This window comes from Saccopteryx bilineata, chromosome 2, assembly GCF_036850765.1.
Source record: "Saccopteryx bilineata isolate mSacBil1 chromosome 2, mSacBil1_pri_phased_curated, whole genome shotgun sequence".
Lineage (NCBI taxonomy): Eukaryota > Metazoa > Chordata > Mammalia > Chiroptera > Emballonuridae > Saccopteryx > Saccopteryx bilineata.
The window spans coordinates 366,669,844-366,688,337 of NC_089491.1; the positions used below are offsets into that span (position 1 = coordinate 366,669,844).

The 18,494-nt window shown below is 42.7% G+C and overlaps 1 protein-coding gene across 1 annotated transcript in view; it reads right to left on the reverse strand.

Annotated features, from left to right (window-relative positions):
• Window positions 1–18,494, reverse strand: part of MYO1D (myosin ID) — a 366,899-nt gene that overhangs the window by 207,822 nt on the left and 140,583 nt on the right. The window contains exons 15-16 of the mRNA XM_066263321.1: window positions 7,984–8,150; window positions 304–511 (exon numbers count right to left, since the gene is read on the reverse strand). Coding sequence (XP_066119418.1) covers window positions 304–511; window positions 7,984–8,150 — 375 coding nt within the window. The remainder of the gene's footprint in view (window positions 1–303; window positions 512–7,983; window positions 8,151–18,494) is intronic.

Sequence of the window (18,494 nt, forward strand, 5' to 3'; positions counted from 1 at the left end):
ACAAATACCATCATGAACATTCCTTGAATCAAATTAAAAATTTTGGCCCTGGCTGGGTGGTTCAGTGGATAGTGTTGTCCCAGCACACTGAGGTCACAGGTTCAATCCCAGGTCAGGGCACATCCAAGAAGCAACCAATAGGTGCATAGCTAAACGGAACAACTAGGTGGAACAGCAAACTGATGCTTCTCTTTCTCCGTCACCCTCTCTCTTCCCCATTTCCTCCCCCCTCCTCAAATCAATGGAAAAAATCTTTAAGAACATAAAAGAGCTTTTCCTTATCTAAAAAAAACATAAAATTACCTTCTGTAGAAAGAGGACAATCCTTATGAGCATCTGGGCACGGAGTTCTTCCAATGTAAACAATGTTCGGGGTGTTCGAATGAAAATTTTGGTCCTTCCATAAGCCACATCGTCCTGAAACCCACAACGTTCAATCAGTTTCTTGACGGCCTCTTTATCAGAAGGGAGGTCATGGTTGGGCCAGGTGAATTCAGAGATCATCTTGTACCTGGGTGAAAAAAGAACAGGACACAGATTAAGGGAAAAAATCATACAGACTCAATAGATGCAGAAAAACTATTTCATAAAATTCAGATTCTTCATAAAAAGGAAAAAAAAATTCTTAGCAAACTAGGAATAGAAATAAATTTCATAGCCTGGTAAGAGATGTGGAAAAAACCTTCAATAAGATGCAACACTCCTTTATGATTAACAACCCTTACTAAACTAGGGGTAGAAGGGGTTCTACTTGAACTTAATAAAGGCCCTTTACCAAAAACTTACAGCAAATATCATTCATAAAGGGCAACCTTGGAAGCATTCTCTTTATAAACAGGAGTAAGTCAAGGATGCCTCTATCACAGGTTTTCTAGCCAATAAATAAACTGGTAAGTGGCGAAAGAACATAACTAACATTACTCACGAACAATATACTCACTTCCAAGGAAATAAAGCAGATAAACTATACTGCTCACAAAAATTAGGGGATATTTCAAAATGAATATTAAGCTATAAAATATCCCCTAATTTTTGTGAATAGTACATTATCACTAAAAGAAGACAAAGCAGTATTCTGCATATAAGATGAATACCCAAAAATCAACTGCATTCCTACGAACAAGCAGCCAACAGTTCCTTGCCATGTGGGGCCTCTCACAGGGTAGCTCACCACACACCAGCTTCATGAGAGAGTGAGCGCGAGCAAGATGAAAGTCACAGAGTCACAGCCTTTGGTAGCCTACTCTCACAAGTGATCTCCATTACTTTTGCCACATTCCGTTTTGCTAGAAGCACATCAGCAGGTCCAGACTACACGTGCGGGAAGGGGATTACACAGGGTGAATACCAGAAGGTGGGGACTGTTGGGACCAGCCTAGATGGTTACCTACCACAGTGATTCTACCTCCCACCTAGGTGCAAACTTGTTCAATATAAGTAGTCAAATTTAGTAATGTTCATACACTGCATTTGAATTTTTTCTTTTTCCAGGTGAGAGGAGGGGAGATAGAGACTGACTCTTCCATGCGCCCTGACTGGGATCCACTGGCAACCTGTCTGCGGCTGACACTCTACCCATCTGGGGCCATGCTCACAACCGAGTTATTTTCAGCATCTGAGGCGGAGGCTCCATGGACCCATCCTCAGTGCCTAGAGCCGATGCATTTGAACCAATTGAGCCATGGCTGCAGGAGAGGAAAAGAGAGAGAAAGAGAGAAAAGAAGAGAGAAAAAGAGAGAGAAGGGGGAGGAGTAGAGAAGCAGATGGTCGCTTCTCCTGTGTGCCCTGACAGGGAATCAAACCCGGGACATCCACATGGCAGGCTGACACTCTACCACAGAGCCAACCGACAAGGGCCACATTTGAATTTTAAGTCCTAGTGAGAAAGGCTCTGCTCACACTCAGGTTGCAGAGTAACTCATCTGTGTGTGATTCTAGTACATTGTGCTTTCATTTTTCACATGTAGATCTCTGATCCATTTGGAGCTTATTTTGGTATATGGAATGAGGTATGGATCCAATTTTCCCTTTTGACAAAAGGCTATTACTAAAAAGTTCATTTTTCTCCCTGTGATTTCATGTCATTTGATCATATACATACTAAATTTCATATGGACCGAATTCCTTTCTAGTCTACATCTGGTCTGTTTCACGGCACTGTCTGTCCATCTGTGCATCAGTACCACATGGTTTTAATTATAGATGTTATAAGTATATTTTAATATCTCTTCTTTTTTTATAGATTTTTCTAGCTATTCCTGCATGTTTGTTTTCCATATAAACTTCAGAATCAATTTACATAGTTTCAGGGAGAAACAATCACAAAAGAAACAAATCCTTGCTGGTATTTCTACTGGTATCTCACGTTAAATTTTGTTGAATTTATTTATGATGTTGAGTTGTCCTATGCTTAATAATGAGAACTATCTTTCGAGTTTTTCCAAGCCTACTTTTGTGCCTTTCAGGAGTCTTTACATTTTACACATTTCTGGTTACGATAATATATATATATATATCTAAGTGACATCCAGTCCCTTGTTTTCCTAGCTTCTACCTCAGTTCCCACAGCACACTCTCCCTGGCTCCCTTGGTCTTGCTGGATATTTCCCCCTCAATCTCATTTTCCGGCTCCTGCTCCTCTATCACTGGACCCACACGTTGGAACTCCCCAGGGCTCCCATCAGGCCCTGTTCTCTCTATGCATACCTTCCCCACAGCACTTACTCTATTCTCTCCACTTCATTTTTCAATTCATGAATTTAGTATCCCCACCCAGGTTCTCAGTTCTGAGCTTCAGGCTCACGTATCCAATGCCCACATAGATCTCGAAGGCATCTGAGACTTCTCTTTCAGCCTTGCCCTCCCCAATGACCCTCAGTGACTAAAGCCAGAATCCTGGGAATCACCTTCGATCCCTTCTCTACTCTGTAATCTCTTCTAACCTATCACCAAGTCCTGTAGGCTCTACCTCCAAAATAAACTTAAAATTCAACGGTTCTCATCTTTACTGCCACAATCCTAATCTAAGCCACGGTCAACTTTACTTCAACAGAATCCTAATTTATTGTCCGTTTCCTCCCCAGTCCACTCTGCATACTCAGCAGCCAGAGTAGTTTCTGGAAAGGCTTTCATTACTGCTCCTTCCCTTCATCACTGTACTCCAATCACATTGGCCTTCTTTAGGGTCCTGTAATGTGTGTTGCCTCTTTCTGGTATTAGATAGAGCCTTTGCATATACTGTTCCCACTGCCTGGAATGCTTTTCAATTTAATCATCGAAAAGCTGGCTCCTTGTTATTCTGTAGCTCTTATCTTGATCTTCCTTCCTCAACCACCGACTTTCACACCCATTACCCTCTCTACAGCTGCCAAGTGGGTTTTTTCTACACCATTCTGCATACTGATTTGTGGGTTTATCTGTTTAACGCCAGTCTATCTCACTAGTCTGTGGGCACCACGAAGGCAGGGACATCACTTTGTTCCCCACTATATATCATATTGCCTGCCACACGATGACAATATAGGTATTTGTTGAGTGAAAGAAAGAGGAAATATATTTAAAAGCCTACTCACTTGCCAGATAGGGACAGAAGTGGAAACCAAATGACAGAGCTCTACTACGAAGAGAGAGATAATTCTACACAGTATCATGTGAAAAAAGGAAACAAATCAGAAGCCTTCCAAATTTCATTATAAAACCAGGATAAGAGTCAATGCTGGGCTATAACATGGGTCGTGATGGTGTGTGTTTGAAGCTTAGGCACGCTGCAGAAACTAGGAGCAGCCCTGCTGGTCACACGGCTCCGCTGACACGTCAGGTAGAGGTGTCCGTCCTGCCTTCCTCCCTGAGGGTGGAGGGCATGACCCCAGTTCTCCAGCAAACCGGCATCTTGAACTTGCAAATTAAAAAACCGAACTCATCTGCTTTCTGACAACTAGTTTTACCTCCCTGAAAAACTTTAGCTGCATGTAAGGTTCTTAGTACAATTTAAAATCTTTCTCTTTTTCAATGAAAGAATGAAAATACAGAAAAGATGACAAGTAAAAACATATATAGGTTCAAAGCTAGTTTACACAGAAGATCTACAGAATCTCAAAGCAAAAATTCAGTGTGGAGAATATTCTTCCTCCCCCATCACTGGAAACATTAATCCAATTCCCTACACACCTTCGACTCCACCCTATGTCCCACAGTTAATACAGTTCAGTCCGTATGACAATAAAATGTCAATGTCTCAATTTGAACAAACTCGTTTCTGTAAAGAAGATAAACACAGCCTGCTGAATAGGAACAGGCTGTTTTCCCAGATGCACATCCCACGGTTTTCTCTTCCTAGATGATTCTAGAGAAGAACTAATCTCAACTTAAATAATCAGTAATTAGATGTCAGTCCTTTCACTATTCTTTCCATCTTTTAAAGGCTAATTTAAAACATGTCTGATTATTAACATGCTTCAGTTTCCTCAGCTTCTTCTTTTATATTTCCTATTAGGTGTGCCTTCTCATTGTTGCTTCCTTCCCTGTCTTCTCATGGATAGACTGAGTTTGCTTTCTTCCAGCTTATTATTTATTTTCTCCTTTGATTGGAAAGCCATACACTCACTCTGTTGTGAGGCAATGCACTGTCAAAGGTTGTAGGCACAGAAGCCAACTGAGTTTAACCACAGCTCTACCGCTGCTTGGCCATGTGACCTAGAGCAAGTGTTCATTTGGGTCTGTGTCTATCTGGGCCTGTGTTGGCTCTTGTAAGTGATATCTTTGCTTCCTGGGTCTTGGCTGTTACGCCTATAATGTTAGCATGTCAGCTGCTGAGGTGGTTACATGTCCTGGCCATTAAAGTAACCCCCCAGTGCTGCAGCTGTGGTCAACTCCAGCACAGCAGCTGAGATGGCTTCCTGGCAACTCCGGCCTCATCAGGCAGCCTTTCCTTCAAAACGCGACCTTGGCTTACTTCTGGGTCTGTCTGCCTCTTAGCGTATTTAGGAGTGATTCACATTTTCCAGGTTCTGAGAATTCCCTCTAGATTCCATAATGTGGCTGTGCATTTAGTTGGTTTGAAATGTACATATTTTATATTATTTGGGGACGTTCTGGAGTAGGAATGGGAAATTTAAGTTTGCACTACTGAGACCACCATATTTTAAATTCATAGGTTTTTAAAATCTGTTCTGTTTTCACCGTATTAGAACACATAATCCAATTCTTATAGCATGTCTTCCATGCCAAAAAGCACAACACAACATTCTGAGTTGAAAGAAAAATAATCCCCCCCCCAAGTTAAAGATTGGTAAAGATATACATTTGCAAAACTCCTTGTCCCTCCAAAGAAAACTTGCTACGGTCTTACTTCAGCTATTCTCCACAGCTTCCACTTTGTCTTATGATAATATCTATATATTTAGTTAGATACATACATATTTTAGATAAATATATTTTTAATTTAGCTGGAACCTACAGTTACCCATTCCTACCCTGCTCATTCCAATATTCAACTTCTGCTGATTTTCTTTATGTGACAACACAAATACAAATTCTATGAATGAGCCATTGGTAGAATTTTAAGAGCAAGAACAAGGGACTAGCCATCTTTCTATGAATATATAATTTGATATTGTTTGAAATTAAGACTCAGAATGAACAGACCTCTACTCCTGAAAACATTTCTGCTATACAGACTCAATAAAAAGGAAGTTTTAGAACAGTGTGATTTCAATAAGGAAAGCAGTCTTGTGTGAAGCCAAACTTTTAGATCAACATAAAATTAAATTTCATTTTTCCAGGCTATTATGCTATAAAGTTTTATTCATTCCAAGAGCCTCCATTTAGAGAGATCCCTCTCCCTCCTGCACAGCAGTAGCTGAGCACTGGCAGAGAGAAGCAGACCATGCCAGGTGGTCTCAGCTACATTTTGAAGCTCAAATCTCAACTGGGCACTCAGATCTTCCCGGAGCAATCCTACTACCCAACACTCTCTTTGCTTTCCCGCTCTCCAAAATACGTGTTCTCCCTTCCCCTCAAACCTCGTACACCACTGCTCCCAGTCCTCACTCTCAGCTCTGACTGTGCCTCCTATGTCACCGAGGAAACAAACGATCAGATAGGAATGTCTTCATCTCTGCCATCGGTGGACCTTTGAGCCTTCTGGCATCTGTATTCTTGTTCTCCGCCTTTGTCCTGTTGCTATAGGCGAAGTGTCCCAGCTCCTGTAAAAGCTGACAAACCTTCCACCCATGCTTGGGATTTCACCTGCCACCTTCTCGGGGATGTTGTTATTCGATGATCTCCCTCCCTCCTCCGTCACTGGTTTCTCCCTCTGTTCTGAGTCGTCCTCACCTGTGTACGAACATTTTCCGGTATCTCCTGACCTCACACCCCACTCCAGCTGCGGCTTCCATTTTTTCTAGGCTCTTATTCACAGTAGAAAGTCTTTTTTCTCATTTTAAGAATATGTTTATTAAAGCTAGGGGCAGTGAAACAGGGAAGGGCCTAGAGTAGAAGAAGCTACAGGCGAGAGCTTAGATAGGGCTGCTCTGGCTCACTGGGAAGTCAGAGGAAAGGGGCCTTGGAGACAGGTTCAGGGGGTAATCCTGGGACAAGCTGCTGCCGCCCACTGCGCCCCTGGTTGCAGGTCCTGTGGAGACCCTTAGGGCTTGGGAGATGCACGCCTGCGGGAAAGAAAGGGGCAGGTGTGCTGCCGGGAAGGAAAACGCACTGCACAAATTCTTGAGCTGTCTGTCTACAGGCAGCGAGCTCCTTGCTTCATTTCCCTCCCTGCTCCAATGGGGCTCTGCCCAGCCCCTTCTCCTATGACCTCTAACTTGCCAAATCTAATGGCTAGGCTCTGCTTTTATCTTGCTGGAATGCACAGCAACACTTGGTATGGCAACTGCACTTTCCTTCTCGAAATGCCTTCTTCTCTTGGCTTCAACCCTTTCCTGGTATTTCTTCTACTTTATTGGTTGTTCTTTCTCTTGGCTGGTTCCTTCATGTGAGATCACAAACCTAAGTGTTGGCCTCCTCCTCTTCTTTAGCTGCCAGTTCTAAGACTTTTTATATAATCTATATACTAATGACAAAAATATCTATCTGCCTACTCCAGATATATAAACCTAATAGTTTACTTAATATTTCTACCTACATGTTTAGTAGGCATTTCAAAGCTAACATGGTCAAGAGATAGATTTTAACTCCATCTTTGCCCCTTTGTTCCATGCCCTCCTCCTCAAACTTCTCTACCTAATCTTCCTTATCTCAGCAAATGGTACCACACTTACCCAGATGCTCAAGCCAAAATCTACTTGTCATCCTTCATTCCTCTCTTGTTTACCCAATCCATTAACACATATTTAATATAAGATATAAGTTAATCAACAGTTCATGTTATTGGTAAGGCTTCTGGTTAAGAATAGGCTATCAGTAGTTAATTTGGGGGGAGTGAAATGTTATACATAAATTTTCAACTGTGTGGATGTTGGTACCCCTATCGCCTGTGCTATTCAAGGGTCAACTGTAGTTAACAATGTCAGTAATAATAAGCAACATTAATTGAACATCTATAACGTACCTAGGCTTTTTACTTAGGTTATTTCGACCTCACAACACCAGCCTTATGAAGTAGGTGTTCCTCTACTCATTTTACAAATGCAGAAATTGAATCAAAGGAATTATATTTCTGGCCCAATATTATGCAGCAAATGAATGGTACAGCCAGGATTCCAACACAGATGTAACTCCAAATCCTTGTTTTTTCTACTATACGACGACGCCCACATTTCCTCACAGTGAATAAACTTTTCTCCCATGGCCATAACCATGAACTCACGAAGACTCTTTCTGCTGATTCTGGGAAAGTTGTTCATATCTGCAGTTTATTCAACTCTTATTCATTCACCAAGTATCCAGATGCTCATGCATTATCATACATAGGGAAGATTCAGTAATTCTTGGTGTGCAACCAAGTTTCTACGTTGAGTCTGTTCTCACCTGTGAAGAAACTTCTCGTATGTCTGGCGGAAGGCAAATCCTGCCCGACGCACCCTGACGTTTTCCAACAGTCCAAGATACTCAACTTGATGCCGGCAACGTTCATCATCAAATATCTGTGGGGATTTCTTGTCATTGGGTTTGATGCAACGGACATAATATGGTTCCTAAAGAAATATATCAGCAAATGTTAAGTTTCAGGAAATTCCCAGACTAAAGACACTTATATGCAATTACTGTTAATTGTGCCAACTTGAGCTCTGTTTCTCTAGCTTCTCAGGCATATATCCATCCTTATTTTTTTATTTATTTTTGTATTTTTTCTGAAGTTGGAAACGGGGAGGCAGTCAGACAGACTCCCGAATGCGCCCGACTGGGATCCACCCGGCACACCCACCAGGGCGATGCTCTGCCCATCTGGGGCACTGCTCTGTTGCAACCAGAGCCATTCCAGCGCCTGAGGCAGAGGCCATAGAGCCATCCTCAGCTCCCGGGCCAACATTGCTCCAATGGAGCCCTGGCTGCAGGAGGGGAAGAGAGAGACAGAGAGGAAGGAGAGGGGGAGGGGTGGAGAAGCAGATGGGTGCTTCTCCTGTGTGCCCTGGCCGGGAATCGAAACCGGGACTCCTGCACGCCAGGCCAACGCTCTACCACTGAGCCAATCGGCCAGGGCCTATCCATCGTTATTAATGAAGTAGTTATTCTTCCTTTCCCTTCAAGGTTGGGAGCACTCATGCATACAGCTAAAATTTTGCTTTACCATGTTTTAGGGCTCATCAAGACTAGCAGAAGCCCTGGCCGGTTGGCTCAGCGGTAGAGCGTCGGCCTGGCGTGCGGGGGACCCGGGTTTGATTCCCGGCCAGGGCACATAGGAGAAGCGCCCATTTGCTTCTCCATCCCCACCCCCTCCTTCCTCTCTGTCTCTCTCTTCCCCTCCCGCAGCCAAGGCTCCATTGGAGCAAGGATGGCCCGGGCGCTGGGGATGGCTCCTTGGCCTCTGCCCCAGGCGCTAGAATGGCTCTGGTAGCCGCAGAGCGACGCCCCGGAGGGGCAGAGCATCGCCCCCTGGTGGGCAGAGCATCGCCCCTGGTGGGCGTGCCGGGTGGATCCCGGTCGGGCGCATGCGGGAGTCTGTCTGACTGTCTCTCCCCGTTTCCAGCTTCAAAAATAAATAAATAAATAAATAAATAAAAAAGAAAAGACTAGCAGAAAGGGGATCAAACTAGGGAGTAAATAACTGAGATACGCGAACGCGAAGTTTTTGTGTGTTTACAGAAACACACTCAAAAAGTAACAGGTGGGGTACCAGAAATAGGCAGGAGCCGTGGTGAAGATGAACTTTGTGGTGAAGATGTAAAATATAAGGTCTACCAGAAAGTTCTGTCCGTTTCTATCACAAGTTTCGACACGTAAGCACATGTTTATTTGGTGCATGTGTGCCTCTCTATTTTTATCACTTAATGTATACATACAGACGTAGCAAATTAACTAAAACAAAGTTGATTCACGTTAGTCTTATGTATGAAGCAATAGTATACCCATGGCTACTGATAAAGTTCATTTATGCCACTGTAATTTTTACGAATTTCAACAAGAAGAAATGCTACAGAAGCATGTGTGTCGCATCCACCATATTCCCCGGACTTAGCACCCTCCGACTATCACTTGTTTTTGTCCTTACAAAAGTTTTTGAAGGGCAAAAAATTCAAAAATGAAGAAGATATCAAACAAGCACTGGTTCAATTTTTCGCATCAAAAGATAAAAAAATTTTCAAAAATGGGATATACAAATTGCCCTCACACTGGCAAGAAATCATTAATAATAATGGCAATTATATTATTTAATGAAGTTTATTGATGGTAAGAAAAATTTGTATTTTGTTTTATTCCAAAAACGGACAGAACTTTCTGGTAGACCTTATATTAAGCACAGCCCTGTTACGTTTTAAATGCTCCATTAGTGTCAGCCATTATTATTAATGTATTAGTTTGTGCTTTTGAAAAAGATGAAAATTTATGACCATATTCAACATTTAAAATTTCTGAATATGTAAGCAGAGAAGTTACAAAACCACCGGTAGGCATCAGTGACTTGAACAGTCTAGCAAAAAAGTCCTTTCTGTGCCAATTACATTTTGTACCATGCGTTAGATCAGGGTTAGTCAACCTTTTTTTGTGTGTGTGTGTGTGTATTTTTCTGAAGCTACAATATAAACGGGGAGAGACAGTCAGACAGACTCCCGCATGCGCCCGACCGGGATCCACCCGGCATGCCCACCAGGGGGCGACGCTCTGCCCACCAGGGGGTGATGCTCTGCCCCTCTGGGGCATCGCTCCGTTGCGACCAGAGCCACTCTAGCGCCTGGGGCAGAGGCCAAGGAGCCATCCCCAGCGCCCGGGCCATCTTTGCTCCAATGGAGCCTTGGCTGCGGGAGGGGAAGAGAGAGACAGAGAGGGAGGAGAGGGGGAGGGGTGGAGAAGCAGATGGGCACCTCTCCTGTGTGCCCTGGCCGGGAATCGAACCCGGGACTTCCGCACGCCAGGCCAACGCTCTACCACTGAGCCAACCGGCCAGGGCCGGTAGTCAACCTTTTTATACCCACCATCCACTTTTATATCTGTTAGTAGTAAAATTTTCTAACTGCCCATCGGTTCCACAGTAATGGTGATTTATAAAGTAGGGAAGTAACTTTACTTTATAAAATTTATAAAGCAGAGTTACAGCAAGTTAAAGCATATAATAATAATTACTTATCAAGTACTTTATGTCAGATTTTCACTAAGTTTGGCAGAATAAATCTTTATAAAACAACTTACTATAGTTAAGTCTTTTTATTTATACTTTGGTTGCTCTGCTACCGCCCATGATGAAAGCTGGAATGCCCACTAGTGGCCGGTAGGGACCAGGTTGACTACCAGTGTGTTAGATAATAACTCCTTTTAAATATACAACTGAGTTTGGCATAGAGCCTGGTCCACTGAAGATAATAAATTCTCACCAGATGAATCAATGAGGTCAAATGTGTCCTACTTATCAGTGTAAGAGTTACTTTCCCTTCTATGAATCTATTATCTGTCAGACACGCAGATGTACTTTAATTAATTTGATGAGTCCTCTGTAGTTAAATGGGGTAGTTTTGAGCTGCACTGAGGTCTTGGAGGTAAAAAAAGGAGTAGTAAATAATTTAGGAAGAGAGAGTGGGAGAACATGAATTAACTTGCATTTTGAACAGAATAGGTTTTCAACATCTAAACAGGAAGCTCTAAGTATAGATTTATGCTGCTTTCCATGATGGAAAGTAATACCATTTTCTTACTTCTCTTAAACCCTGCTGTATTAGTTGCTGTTACTGCTGTAGCAAATTATGACAAACTTAAGTGTTTTAAAACAGCACCAATTTATTCTCCTCTAGTTCTGGGGTCAGCAGTCTGACATGATTTCACTGGACTAAAAATCAAGGTGTCAGCAGGGCTCTAATTTCTTGGAACCTGTTTTCTTATCTTTTCCAGCTTGTAGAGGTTGCCCACATTCCTTGGCTTGTGGCCTCCCTCCATCTTCAAAGCCAGCAATGGCCGATTGAGTCCTTTTCCTGATGCCATCTCTCTGGTCTGACTCTTCTGCCTCCCTCTTTCATTTGATTCTTGTATTTATAGTAGGCTCATGTGGATAACACAGGATTTGTTGTAAGGTCTGTTGATTGGCAACTTTAACTCCATTGGCAACTATACCATGTTCACAGGTTCTGGGGATTAGGATATAGATATCCTTGGGGGGCTGTGGTATAATTTAAAAAATCTCTCTCTGATCTCTGTCCCTGGTTCCTGGAATAGAACTTCAAAAACCTTTGAGTTTCCACAGTGATAGGAATATCTTTGTTATGCCAATGAGATGACTTATGCCCAGCCCCTAAACAGCTTCAGGATGGAGGTTGGTCACCAGAAGATCCCTTCAGATGACTGGAGGGCTGCAACTTTCAGCTGTCTGACCTCTGGGGAGAGAAGGGGGGCTGAAGATTGTGTTTAATCAGTGGCCAGTGATCTAATCAATCATGCTTACACAGTGAAGTCTTGATAAAAAACCAAACAAACAACCCACAAAACTTCAGGACACCAAGGTTCCATGGAACTTCCTGGATGGGGAACATATCAATGTACTAAGAGGGTGATGCACCCTGACTCCTCCAGGACAGCAGTTCCTGCTCTCAGGACATCCAGATCTCATCATTCTGTATCTATTCATCTATCTGTTCTGGGTCGTTGGTGTCAAGAGAACTGCTGCTGAAATACAGGGGCCATTATTCTGTGTAGCACATCTGCCTTTGTCCACCTTATCTGTGGCAGGTTGAAAAACATGACCACGGTATTTTGTAGCACCTCCATCCAGAGCTGGAGTTTCCATCCCACTTCTTGAATGAGGTGGCCTTGTGACTTGCTTAAACCAGCAGATTGTGGCAGAAATGACACTGGGTTACTTGTAGAAACAGCCTTGAGAAGTTTTGTGCTCTGGGGACACTTCTGTCATGTGAAGAAGCCCAGGACTAAAGACTGTGTGAAGAAGAGGCCGTGTTTTTGAGCCCTCTAGTCACCCAGCCATGCTGTGCGACTGAGCCATTATAGGTGGTCCTGCTCCAGCTGACTATAGCCCCTTGGTGAGCCCAGGTGAGGTAAGCAAAGTAGGCCAATCAACAATCGAATCACAAGAAGTAATACCATTATTGTTTTAAGCACTACGTTTTAGACTGATTTTTTTTTTTTATGCATGAGATCACTGATAATTCTTCCCAATTCTGAAAAACCAATCCTTGGCTTAGCTATTAAGCAGAAGATTGATATTATAAAGCACAAGCAGACCCTTACTTTGAAGAACAGTGATGGGTGAACAAAATGTTCACTAAATCTGAAATGGTCTTCAAATGTAGCATTTATACAGGAAGGCTGTAGTTTGCTTTTAAAAAAAGGGCTTATAATAAATTTAAAGCAAATTTAATGGGAAGTGGAAATTAGGGTGGGAATGCTGTTTACTTTTAAGGATTTTTCTGTGTTTTCTGGGATACAGTATCTTTACTGCTTGCTGAATAAACTAAGAAAGGTGGCATTAAGCACAGAAAATACTGAAACGCTACCAGGTCTATCCATATGCTTTGGTACTGGTATAAGCATTACACAGCATCAGGACACTTGGATCCCAGATCTTTGTTCTTAACTCATTATGCTCAAGTCTCTCTGGGCCTAATAAACTAATTTATGATTAACTGAGGATATTAAGGCTTCTATCTTAGTAATCACAGACTAGGTAGTTTATACCACCACCAATGTTGGGGACATCAAAGAAAGGCAAATAAAATATGTAACACCTTTGCTTCAAGATACTGGAGAGCTAACAAGATAGTGGAGAATTATGCAGCTGGAAGCCACGGAGAACAGCCCAGGTTGAAGACCTCCTCTTTCCTGGGGGAATTTGCCATCTTCAGAGCAGGTAAATGGGATCTGAGTGGTGGTTCTGACAGTGTCATGGGGCTAGTGAGGCAGAGATTAGAGCAGGGGTCCCCAAACTACGGCCCGCGGGCCACATGCGGCCCCCTGAGGCCATTTATCTGGCCCCTGCCGCACTTCTGGAAGGAGCACCTCTTTCACTGGTGGTCAGTGAGATGCATCCTGTGCTCCTGGAGTACTGTATGCGTCGCTCACGTACAGTACTACTTCCAGTGATGCAGGACACATGCGTCACGGCTCCGGAAGTGCATCATATCACTTGTTACAGCTAGTAGTGACAAATATGGAACCGGACATTGACCATCTCATTAGCCAAAAGCAGGCCCATAGTTCCCATTGAAATACTGGTCAGTTTGTTGATTTAAATTTACTTGTTCTTTATTTTAAATATTGTATTTGTTTCCATTTTGTTTTTTTACTTTAAAATAAAATGTTTAGTGTGCACAGGGATTTGTTTATAGTTTTTTTATAGTCCGGCCCTCCAATGGTCTGAGGGACAGTGAACTGGCCCCCTGTGTAAAAAGTTTGGGGACCCCTGGATTAGAGACTAGGGCCTGGAAGAGGGAAGGTCATGAATAAACCCCTCCCACTTTGGACTGGGATCCAAAATGTCTGCTAGTAGCAAGAAAGGTGACTCAGAAGTAGGCAGCCCATCACAAGGACCATAGTTCAGCTTTGAATGACTTCACTCCTTAAAATTAAAATAGCGTATTTGGAATACTAGTGCTCTTAAGTGCCTAAAAGTAGCAAAGGCAAATCTTCCTTGGAGAAAAATTATATAAACTTGGGTCTCTACTTATTTCTTAAAACAATTTTGTAAATAAAATGTTTGGAACAAAATAAAAATTAGCCAGACACATAAGGAACCAAGACAGCACAAAATTGTAAAACAACACACAAAATAAACAGAACTACTGGGAACCAGCTACTGAACTTACCAGATAAAGATATTAAAATCACTATGCTTACCATGCTCAAGATGACAAGACAATACTGAGATTTTTTCAGAGAATAAGGAACTATTTAAAAAAAGAACACCAAGATGGAAAACCTAGGATTGAAAATACAATAATGGAACTTAAGAACTCAGCAGATCAGTACAAGAGTAGATGAGAAATAGCTGAAGAAAAAAATAGTGAACTGGAAGGTGAGAAAAAATTTTGTAGAATGAAACATGAAGCATCAAAAATATGGAAAACAAGGCCCTGGCCGGTTGGCTCAGTGGTAGAGCGTCGGCCTGGCGTGCAGGAGTTCCGGGTTCGATTCCCGGCCAGGGCACACAGGAGAAGCGCCCATCTGCTTCTCTATCCCTCCCCCTCTCCTTCCTCTCTGTCTCCCCCCCCCAGCCGCCCGGGCGCTGAGGATGACTCTGTGGCCTCTGCCTCAGGCGCTATAATGGCTCTGGTTGCAATAGAGCAATGCCCCAGATATGGCTCTGGTTGCAACAGAGCAACGCCCCAGATGGGCAGAGCATCGCCCCTGGTGGGCATGCCGGGTGGATCCCGGTCAGGCGCATGTGGGAGTCTGTCTGACTGCCTCCCCATTTCCAACTTCAGAAAAATAAAAAAATAAAAAAATAAATGGAAAACAAAAAAAGGGAAGTCAAGAGGCAGAGAAGATGTAGTAACTATAGTCCTGAAGGAGAGACAGGGCAGAGGTGATATCGGAAGAGCTAATAGCCAGGGAATTTCCAAAACTGATTTTAAAAAAATCAAGGTGTTACAAATTGAATAAATACTACAAACTCCAAGCAGGATTTTAAAAAATCTACAACTAGGTACATCATGGTAAAATTTCTGAAAACCAAAGAAAAGCAGCTGGAGGAAAGCAGACTAATTACCTTGAGGTGCAACACATAGACTGACAGCTGACTTCTCAAAAGAAACAATGGAATCCAGAAGAGTAACACATATTAATTTTGAAGTGCTAAAAGGAACTGCCAGCCTAAATTTTACACCCAGCAAGAATATTATTCAAGAATGAAAACAGTATAAAATATTTTCAGGTAAATAAACAAACAAACAAAAAGTCAGAATTTGACCGCATCAGATCTCAAAATAGGATGAAGTTCAGAAGAAAAATGGTCTCAAGACGAATGTCAGTGATGCAGAAAGAGGGAAAAAGAAATGATTACTGAGTAAATCTAAACAAATATTGACTATATGTAGTAGTAATAATGAAGATTATATCATCTTACTAGCTTAAAATTATATAGTTAAAATACACAACCAAAATAGCAAATAAGTTGGGAGGAAGACAAACAATTAAAATGCTTTCTGGAACTTACACTGTCCAGGAAGGAGGTAAAAGTAATAAATAATATTAGATTTTTATATTCATGAATGATATAATTCAAGTTACCACCAAAACAATATAATAGTATATCCCAAAACAATAAAGAGAATAATAAAAGTAATTGCAACACTGAGTGGCAGGGGTTGGGGGCCCTGGAAAGAGTGTCACCTTAGGTTTCACTAAGCATGCTGACTTAAAAGATGCAGGCCCCACTTGGCACAAGTCTACTCAGGACAAGAACATGGCCTGTAAGTAGGTACTGCAGGGTCCTTGCAGCAGTCCACATAGTAGTCACATGACAGCTTGGGTTCAAGGAAATGAGAGCCACACCAGGCGGGCAAGGGAAGTGCCCTTGGTTTAAAAGCCTTATGCCTGATAGAAGCTGATATCTCTTAAAACAACTTTAAAGGCATAGCTTCCAGGGTCCTTGAAAGGGACATGTCTAATACATGAGTCACTGTACTCAGGAAACCCAAAGTATTATATGTCATCCCCACCAGACATTTATAGTTCTCCCAGTACAGATGCAATTTATCAACAGTGGTAATTGTTGTCATTAAGTGATGTTGCTTAGTAATATAGTTGATAGACATCTTAGTAGGTTGACAAAGGAACAGAGCTAGAAATTTAATCGAGGTTTAGCTGTCAAGCAGAAGGAACAGAATTTTGTTCACCTTTTGCTACAATAATCAATCGAAAAAATTAGAAAGGAAAGAAAAGAAATATAGCCCAGGCCAGTTGGCTCAGCAGTAGAGCCTTGGCCGGCCTGTGGATGTCCTGGGTTCAATTCCTGGTCAGGGCACACAGGAGAAGTGACCATCTGTTGCTCCACCCCTCCCCATTCTCTATCTTCCCTTCCCGCAGCCATGGCTCAAATGGTTTGAGCAAGTTGGCTCCGGGCTCTGAGGATGGCTCTATGGCCTTGCTTTAATAGCTTGGTTGCTGAGCAAGCAGAGTAGTGGCCCTAGATGGGCAGAGCATTGCCCAGTAGGGGGTTTGCCAGGTGGATCTCAGTCAGGGTGCATGTGGGAGTCTGTCTCTCTGCCTCCTCGCCTCTCACTTAATAGAAAAAAAGAAAAAATATAGAAGAGTCAAATAGAAAGAACTACCCTGGTCAAGGCACATATGGGAGTTGATGCTTCCAGCTCCTCCCCCTTCTCTCTCTCGGCCTCTCCTCTCTCTCCCTCTCTGTCTCTCTCTCTCCTCTCTAAAAATGAGTAAAATTTTAAAAAATTTAAAAAAAAGAAAAAAGAAAAAAGAGAGGTATACAGGTTCACTATTTAGGCCCTGGCCGGTTGGCTCAGTGGTAGAGCGTCGGCCTGGCGTGCAGAAGTCCTGGGTTTTGATTCCCGGCCAGGGCACACAGGAGAAGCGCCCATCTGCTTCTCCACCCCTCCTCCTCTCCTTCCTCTCTGTCTCTCTCTTCCCCTTCCGCAGCCGAGGCTCCATTGGAGCAAAGATGGCCCGGGCGCTGGGGATGGCTCCTTGGCCTCTGCCCCAGGTGCTAGAGTGGCTCTGGTCGCAGCAGAGCCACGCCCCAGAGGGGCAGAGCATCGCCCCCTGGTGGGCAGAGCATCGCCCCCTGGTGGGCGTGCCGGGTGGATCCCGGTCGGGCGCATGCGGGAGTCTGACTGTCTCTCCCTGTTTCCAGCTTCAGAAAAATAAAAAAAAAAAAAAAAAAAAAAAAAAGGAAAGAACTACCGTGATAATTGATTTAAATGCAACATACAGGAACTTCATTAAGGGTGAGTGAACAAAGATCGTTACAATCAATTAAAAACCAAAACTATGTACCATTTAAAGCTTAGTTTATTTATTTATTTATTCATTTTTTTTTTAGAGAGGAGAGGGAGAGACAGAGAGAGAGAGGAGAGACAGAGAGAAGGGGGGAGGAGCTGGAAGCATCAACTCCCATATGTGCCTTGACCAGGCAAGCCCAGGGTTTCAAACCGGCAACCTCAGCATTTCTAGATCGACGCTTTATCCATTGCGCCACCACAGGTCAGGCCAATCATTAGTTTTTCATTGCACGTTGCAACACCTTAGTCGTTCATTGATTGCTTTCTCATATGTGCCTTGACCGTGGGCCTTCAGCAGACCCCTGCTTGAGCCAGCGACCTTGGGTCCAAGCTGATGAGCTTTGCTCAAACCAGATGAGTCTGCACTCAAGCTTGCGACCTTGGGGTCTCGAACCTGGGTCCTTCCGCATCCCAGTCCGACGCTCTATCCACTGCGCCACCTCCTGGTCAGGCAAAACTATGTACCATTTATTAGAGACATATTTAAAACATAAGAATACCAAAAAAATTGAAGTAAAAGGGTGAACATAGCCATGCAAACCCTGGCCAAAAGGAAAGCTGGTATACCATTTTATTCATGCATAGCTGACTGTAAGCAAAAAAAGCAATACAGAAATAGACATTTCACAATGATAAATGACTCAAACACTAGGAAAAAATAACTATTCTAACTTGAACAAGCCTAATCAATTCTTACACTATTTAAAGCAAAAATTGAAGGTACAACAAGGAGAGCAAATTCAAAGTTACAAATTTTATCACACTTTCAGCTTTGACAAAACAAAGAAATCAGTAAGAGTGCAGAAAGATTGAACAATATGATTAGCAAACGTCACCTAAAGAACTATATGTATAGAATATTAAATGCAAATTATTTTTATATCTATTTAATTTTTCTCCTTTTTATTGAATTTATTGGGGTGA